The following is a 7,500-nucleotide window of genomic DNA, read 5'->3' as shown; positions in this document are numbered from 1 at the left end:
CTTGTAAAAAATTGCGGGAACTTGCAAAAATTGCGGGAACTTGTAAAAAATTGCGGGAACTTGTAAAAAATTGCGGTAACTTGCAAAAATTGCGGGAACTTGTAAAAAATTGCGGGAACTTGTAAAAAACTGCGGTTTCATCGTGGCTTCATCGCGGGGTTTGCAGCTTTTCGATGATGTTCACGTCACGTAATTACGTCACTTCATAACGTTCCCATGGCAACAGGGGAAAATGGCTGCTCTTGTGTGAAGTAAATTTTTTAAATTTCTGCTAAGATATATGTGACTTTTTTGCAACGAAAATGCGGGGATTATGAAATCATGCAAGCCCCGCATATTTTGCGCGGAAATCGGCAATTTATGCAGCGAAAGTGCGGCGTATTTGAAAAAATACGGCCTCCCCCGCATAAATATGCAGACTCTGGCTGATTATGCGTTGAATTATGCGATCACATAATCACGTTTTTCTGGATGGACTGAATCTTTCTCTAGAACTTAGTTTTCCTGCAGTGGTCCAACTGTTCTTAGAGGAAGGCATTCATAAATGGATGATGAGCCTCTTTCCGACCGGAGGGATTTTTGCAGTTCCTAGAACATAACGTTCCTAGAACCCTGTTTTTCTCATGTTACAACTGGACCAATTTGGGGATTATTAAGTTCCTCTGACCACAGTTCCTGTAACTCTTTCAGCTCCTACCTCAGGGCAGGGTCTTTTCCACATAGTGGTTGTTAGATGGCTGTGATTATAATAACAAAAGGTCAGTTCCTATGGCCACTTGGCCAGTGTGAATGCAAATGGTAAACCAGTTTGGGGGAGAGTAGTTAGTAGAACTGATTAGAAGTGGACTGTTCCTATAACTACGTTCCTCTAACTACTTGGGCAGAAAGAGGCTACTGTTGTTTCTGATATTATAAAATAGAGCAAAAGAGAAGAGGTGCTGTGGCTTAGTTGGTTAAAGTTCCTGTCTAGTAAACAGGAGGTTGTAGGTTTAAATCCCAGCAGCGCCTCAGCCTGCACCCTTTAACTAGAGAAGAGAGTTTCAGTAAGTAGTTTCGCGTCTCTAGAAGACATTTGTATTTGTAGTTGCTTTATGTCTTTTTGTCAAGTTGAGTTAAATGTATTTCTAGAGCACGTTTAAAACAACACAAGCTGACCAAAGTGGTGACCAAACAGAGGTCTGTAGTCATGTTGCAACTCATGTGGTTGTGCAGCTTCTCTTCTCTCTCGTCATTTTGTGTCTCTTTGTTGTCATTTGTTGTCTCTTTGTTGTCATTTGTTGTCATTTAGTTGTCATTTAGTGTCTCTTTGTTGTCATTTTGAGTCTCTTTGTTGTCATTTGTTGTCTCTTTGTTGTCATTTAGTTGTCATTTAGTGTCTCTTTGTTGTCATTTAGTGTCTCTTTGTTGTCATTTAGTGTCTCTTTGTTGTCATTTGTTGTCTCTTTGTTGTCATTTAGTGTCTCTTTGTTGTCATTTAGTGTCTCTTTGTTGTCATTTTGAGTCTCTTTGTTGTCATTTAGTGTCTCTTTGTTGTCATTTAGTGTCTCTTTGTTGTCATTTTGAGTCTCTTTGTTGTCATTTAGTGTCTCTTTGTTGTCATTTAGTGTCTCTTTGTTGTCATTTTGAGAGTCTTTGTTGTCATTTTGAGTCTCTTTGTTGTCATTCAGAGTCTCTTTGTTGTCATTTAGTGTCTCTTTGTTGTCATTTTGAGTCTTTTAAGTCGTTTTGCGGCTCTGTGAAGTTGTTTTAACCACTAAGCCGCAGCGCCTCTTTTACCTTCTTCACAGGACCTGTCTGTCTTCTGCCACTTGAAGAAGCGGCGCTGTGGCTTAGTTGGTTAAAGCGCCTGTCTAGTAAACAGGAGATCCTGGGTTCGAATCCCAGCAGTGCCTCTTTGTTACAGAGAATATCTCTTAAATATAGTCAATCGTGTTCCATCTCCTCTTCGCCATCATGAACATGTCTCCTTACACTAAATATAAACCCACTCCAGATGAAATGTAAATATCTTTATATAACTCTAACTAATGTTCATACAGAGACAAGAGAAGTCTTATTCTTACTAAAGAGATCCCCAACATCCAGTTATCCAATCAAACAACCTTTAGACGGCGGCTTTGAAGTCGTTTTGTGTGTCTTTGTGGTCCTTTGAGTCCTTTGTTAGCTAGTTTGCATCTCTTTGTTGTAGTTTTAAGTCTTTCTGTAGTCGTTTGGAGCGATGTTCCTGCAAGAAACGTAACGTAACGTCTCCTGAAACAGTCCCAAAACAAGCATCATGTGTCCACCTCACCGGCTCGTTATGGTGAATGTATTTTGAGGAAGGCAAGAGGTGCTGTGGCTTAGTTGGTTAAAGCGCCTGTCTAGTAAACAGGAGATCCTGGGTTCAAATCCCAGCAGCGCCTCTTTAATACACAGAATATCTCTTAAATCTGTAATCCTAATATGGAAAAGCTTCTTTCCATCCATCATGAGGATGACTCTTGACGCTACGGACACACTGGTCTATGTAAGCAGCCGGGCAGTGTCACAGCAACGTTCGAGGAGCCGCTCCTCATTTGCATAGTAGAATCCAGGCTACTTTATGCAAATCAAGGGCGTTCAGTTTTTACTTAAACAGGGACTGTGCACAGTTACACCTTAACCTTGTATAAGAACAATGGATGATGCATTGCACCCATAGGTGTAGATTTTGGGGGGGATGCGGGGGATATGTCGCCCCAAATATTTAGAAGAGGTAGATTTGTCCTCCTCAAAGAAATACGAAAGACAACCCACTCCCCAAAAGAAGTAAAAATAACCGTTCAGGAGGCTCAAAACATGTATGTATCCTTCTTATCTGTAAATATGGGCGTGTATGTTTACGCAAAGTCATGATGTCATGTTGGATATAGAAACTTTTTGGAAATGGGTCAAATTTGACCCAAGGAGAATTTGGAGGGATATAAAAGATAGCTGACAGCCTGGGGAGGCAGGTATAGAGGCCAAAGGTCACTCAGCTTTCAGGGTTTTATAGCAGTGACGAGAAAGACAGAGAAAGCAGGGAGGAGCGGGAGGGATTTTTGGGGAGTAATCAGAGTGAGTGGATGTGAGTCAGCGGGGGTTAGCGGTGCATGGACAGCTGTCCGGGGTTTAACCCTCAGGCATGAACACTTGTGTTGGAGGCGCCACAGAGGCCTCGAGGCTACAGACCGGCTCTGTGAGGGAAAAGTTACAAAGTCTACACTTTTAAATGTTTCCCCATCTAAAGACACACTCTTCATCTGATGGATGAAACTTATCACCTGCTTTTAAGAGATTCAGGTGATGAAGTGCATGATGTTTATTCTCACGTTATTGTTAATTTAAACTCAAGCTGAGAACTATTTTTAGCCACGCTATGTCAGCTAATCTGTCTGAGCACCACTTTGGTCCGGACTGAAATATCTCAGCAGCTATTAGACGGATTGCGATGAAATCTTGTACAGACATTCGTAAGATAAAGATGAGAAAACTATCAATCCCTGAGAGAAATTGCTGTGCAGAAGTTGCAATACAAATAGAGAAGAGACAAGTGCAAAAACCTCTGACACAGCAGAAGCAATTTTATTCTAATTTGTCACTAAAGATATAAAAAGACAAGCGAGAACAGGAGCAGAAACCAGTTCACAAACTCCTCCCAGCAGCACCCAGCTGACATCTCATACCCATCAGACAGTCGACAGTCCTCTCAACTCACATTCTTTCATTTTAAACACATTTTGGATGCTTTCAGTTACAGATTTATATAGGATTTGCAGCATTTTTAAATGTAACAAGTCTCTGAATGTTTGGTTGCTTTCACACCTGAGCAGTTTGGTCCATTTTAGTCTCGCTTTGCCAGACCTTCCTCCACAGAGCTGCGGAGGAAGGTCTGGCTAGTCCACACAGCATTCCTGGATGGGAGAAAAACGTGCTCTGGTGTATTCGCATTTCTTTAAACCAATCACAATCGTCTTGGGTGGCGGAGCCACGGTGCCTCTGCAAAATAGTCTCGGGAAGGAACTTGTTTTGGTGGAACGTGGTGGATGTGTACGTTCAGAAGAAGTTTTAGACTCTCTTAGAAAACTCAGATTGGAGAGATAGTCTAGCTAGTGTGCGTGTGTGTGTGTGTGTGTCTGTGTGTGTGTGTGTGCGTGTGTGTGTGTCTGTGTGTGCATGTGTGTGTGTGTGTGTGTGTGCGTGTGCATGTGTGTGTGTGTGTGTGCGTGTGTCTGTGTGTGTCTGTGTGTGCATGCGTGTGTGTGTCTGTGTGTGCATGTGTGCGTGTGTCTGTGTGTGTCTGTGTGTGCATGCGTGTGTGTGTCTGTGTGTGCATGTGTGTGTGTGTGTGTGTGCGTGTGTCTGTGTGTGTCTGTGTGTGCATGCGTGTGTGTGTCTGTGTGTGCATGTGTGTGTGTGTGCGTATGCGTGTGTCTGTGTGTGTCTGTGTGCGTGCGTGGGTGTGCGTGTGTGCGTGCGTGTGTGTGTGTGTGTGTGTGTGTCTGTGTGCGTGCGTGTGTGTGTGTGTGTGTGTGTGTGTGTGTGTGTGTCTGTGTGCGTGCGCGTGTGCGTGTGTGTGCGTGTGTGCGTGTGTGTGTGTGTTTGTGTGCGTGTGTGTGCGTGTGTGTGCGTGTGCGTGTGTGCGCGTGTGTGTGCGTGTGTGTTATATTGACAAAGATAATGATAATATGATATCAACACTTTCCAGTATTATGTTTCAACTGTAAAGACTTTCTTCTTTAAACAAATTTCCGATAGATTTTAAACAGTATTTGGGGCATTTTTAAATCTACTATTTCTCTGAAATTTAGTTTAGTCTGATCTGGGCGCAGGCTTGTCGACCCTTTTTGTTGTGTAACTGTGTGAATGAGGGTCAAAACACCACTCCTGAGGGGGGATTTTCAGATTAAGGGGACTTAAGTGTGCAGACACACTAACCATTGACGTATTGATTAATTCTGTTCCCATTTGACTGATTGTTTTCAAGTGAAACGGTCAAGCTTTTCCACGCAGCTTCTCGTGATTAAACGATTGAAAGATGCAGATTGACGTGTGCGCTGAGCTGTGCTGTGACCTCAATATTCAGGATATAAATAAACTAAAAGGAGATTACAAGAGTAAAAAATGACATAACATTATTTATAATAAGTTTATTTGATTCACAGCTGCTATATATAGTGTTTTGACCTCGACAACCTGACTGCATTTTACCGCAAACTTGCGACTAGTTAACTTTCTAAACCAGGCGCAATCGCTTGTTTGCTAAGTTGGTGATTGTGAATGTGTGATTGTGTAAAGGTGTTCACGAGATAGATACCAACCTTTAGTGAACTAGTGAATTTCGCCAGCCGTCTTCTCTCCTTTACGGAGACAGACGCTGTGTGCACGGTGGGCTCGATGGTGTTTTAAGCCTCCAATGTCGCCTTACAGGCAGCTAACCCTCACCTTAACACCAAGGGGGTCAGCTTCCCCTCGGACCGCGAGCCTCCTATGGCGCCATTCTGATGCTACCAAGCCATCACCTCCTGTTAGCATCCCATTGACTGCCATTCATTTTGACGTCACTTTGACAGAGAATAACTTTACATCTGAAGAGTTTAAAGACTCTATTTGTCCGTTGTTTATTTCTAAAGAAACACAACAATGTATAAAAGGCTCCATTACCTTGTACCTCACGTTATGGCTCCGTAGCAGACGTTTTTATAAAAATAGGCTAACGATTGGGTCATAACCACGAGACTTACTGTCTCATAGTAGAGGAATTACCGTATAGTACAGGAGAAGCTCTCAGGCAGTTTGGACTTCCATTAGCTGTTTAAGTTTAATTACTAATGTTAACTATCATTTTAGTGATCAATAATTAGCCTGTGTCTATGTTATCTCCTTACATATACCTACGCTCTCCGTCTCTGCTAGATTGGGAATGATTGAGATTTCTCTTGGCACAGCTACCAGAAGACTTCCAACTTTCAGACAGGTTGCTCACGTCACATCTACGTCTTCAAGCTCAGTTGGAGGCTGCTCAGTAACGCTCAGCCATCACCGGGAAAGATCTTCTAATATCCTTCACTGGTCTCCGTCCAGAGACACGGGTTCTGTTTGTCCATTATATATATGTCAATGCTTAACACTAACATAACTTCTTTGACATAACCATTGCTGCGCTGCCTGGAAGGCGACATTGGAGGCTAAAAACACCAAACACCGCACGGTGGGAGGAGCTGTGTGTGTGTATGTGAGCGAGATACAAGTGACAGAGAGACGGAGGAGAGCAGGGAAAGGGAAATGCAGAAGAACGTGTTTTAAATAGCGTTTAAAAAAATAATAATATGAAATAAGAATAATGAAACGCAATGTGCGGCGGCCGGTGTTGATAGTGAGGTGCACCGCCACACATTAGTCTATGTGTGGGAAACACTGGAAAAACGTTTCCTCTTTTAATTAAGCCATCTCATCATGTGTCTGATTAACCAGTCCTTCCAGAAAAAAGCTGAGTTTTTTTGTGATTGTTGCCGGCAAAAATCCTTGATTATTCGGCACGTTTTCTTAAAAAATGTGATGGAATATGCGGGATATTTATGCAATTTTATGCGATGAAAGTGCGGGAACTTGCAAAAACTGCGGTTTCCTCATGGCTTCATTTACGTTCAAAAGAAGCCAAAAGAAGGGGATTATGAAATCATGCAAGCCCCGCATATTAAAGATTTTGCGCGGAAATCGGCAATTTATGCGGCGAAAGTGGGGCGTATTTGAAAAAATGCACCCCCCCCCGCATAAATATGCAGACTTTGGCTGATTATGCGTTGAATTATGAGATCGCATAATCGAGTTTTTCTGGAGGGAATGATTAAAGATTCTCAGAACAAAACATAAGATATAAAATTCTTTGTTTTTTTTGTGTGTTTTGGACAGATTACTCCGGGCAGCAAGGCGGCGCAGGGTAACCTGGTCCAGGGTGATGTCATCGTCGCCATCGATGGCGTCGGCACCGACGGGATGACTCACCTGGAGGCCCAGAACAAAATCAAGATGGCCAACTACAACCTGGCGCTCACCATGACCAAGTAAGGACAGAAACTAATCACTAAACTACACAATTTTTTTAGGGGCGACCTCTAGCTCAGGGATCTTTGAATTTAGGTGTTTACATTTTATAGCATCATAATAGAACGTTGAAAAAAGACACCCAAATTTGTTTTTTTTAAGATTATTTTGGGGCTTTTCCGCCTTTATTTTGAATAGGACAGCTAGGTGAGAAAGGGGGAGGACATGCAGGAGAACATCACAGGTCAGATTTGAGCCCTGAACCTCTGCGTCGAGGCATAAACCTCTAAGTACATGTGCGCCTGCTCTACCCACTGAGCCAACCCAGCCACGAAAGAATCCCAAATTTTGACCCAGAAAAAACAAAAAGTTGCTCGGTCGACGAGAAGACATCACGAGGGTTAAATGCATCGGCAGCAAAAAATTTCAGCAAAAGCTTCAAAAACGTGGAGAAAAACA

At 42.7% G+C, this 7,500-nt stretch overlaps 1 protein-coding gene and 2 non-coding genes across 4 annotated transcripts in view; all 3 read left to right on the top strand.

Moving 5' to 3' along the window:
• Nucleotides 1–7,500, top strand: part of LOC116052816 (LIM domain-binding protein 3-like) — an 89,917-nt gene that overhangs the window by 24,536 nt on the left and 57,881 nt on the right. For both annotated transcript variants that reach the window (XM_035992017.1, XM_035992018.1), the window contains one exon: nt 6,910–7,061. In XM_035992017.1, coding sequence (XP_035847910.1) covers nt 6,910–7,061 — 152 coding nt within the window. The remainder of the gene's footprint in view (nt 1–6,909; nt 7,062–7,500) is intronic.
• Nucleotides 1,819–1,892, top strand: trnat-agu. Its single transcript has one exon. It is a non-coding gene; the product is annotated as a tRNA-Thr (tRNA).
• On the top strand, nt 2,329–2,402 carry trnat-agu. The gene has a single exon. It is a non-coding gene; the product is annotated as a tRNA-Thr (tRNA).

Source organism: Sander lucioperca, chromosome 15, assembly GCF_008315115.2.
Source record: "Sander lucioperca isolate FBNREF2018 chromosome 15, SLUC_FBN_1.2, whole genome shotgun sequence".
NCBI classification, from domain to species: domain Eukaryota; kingdom Metazoa; phylum Chordata; class Actinopteri; order Perciformes; family Percidae; genus Sander; species Sander lucioperca.
The sequence above is the reverse complement of the archived record's forward strand: the minus strand, read 5'-3'. Positions and strand labels throughout refer to the sequence as shown.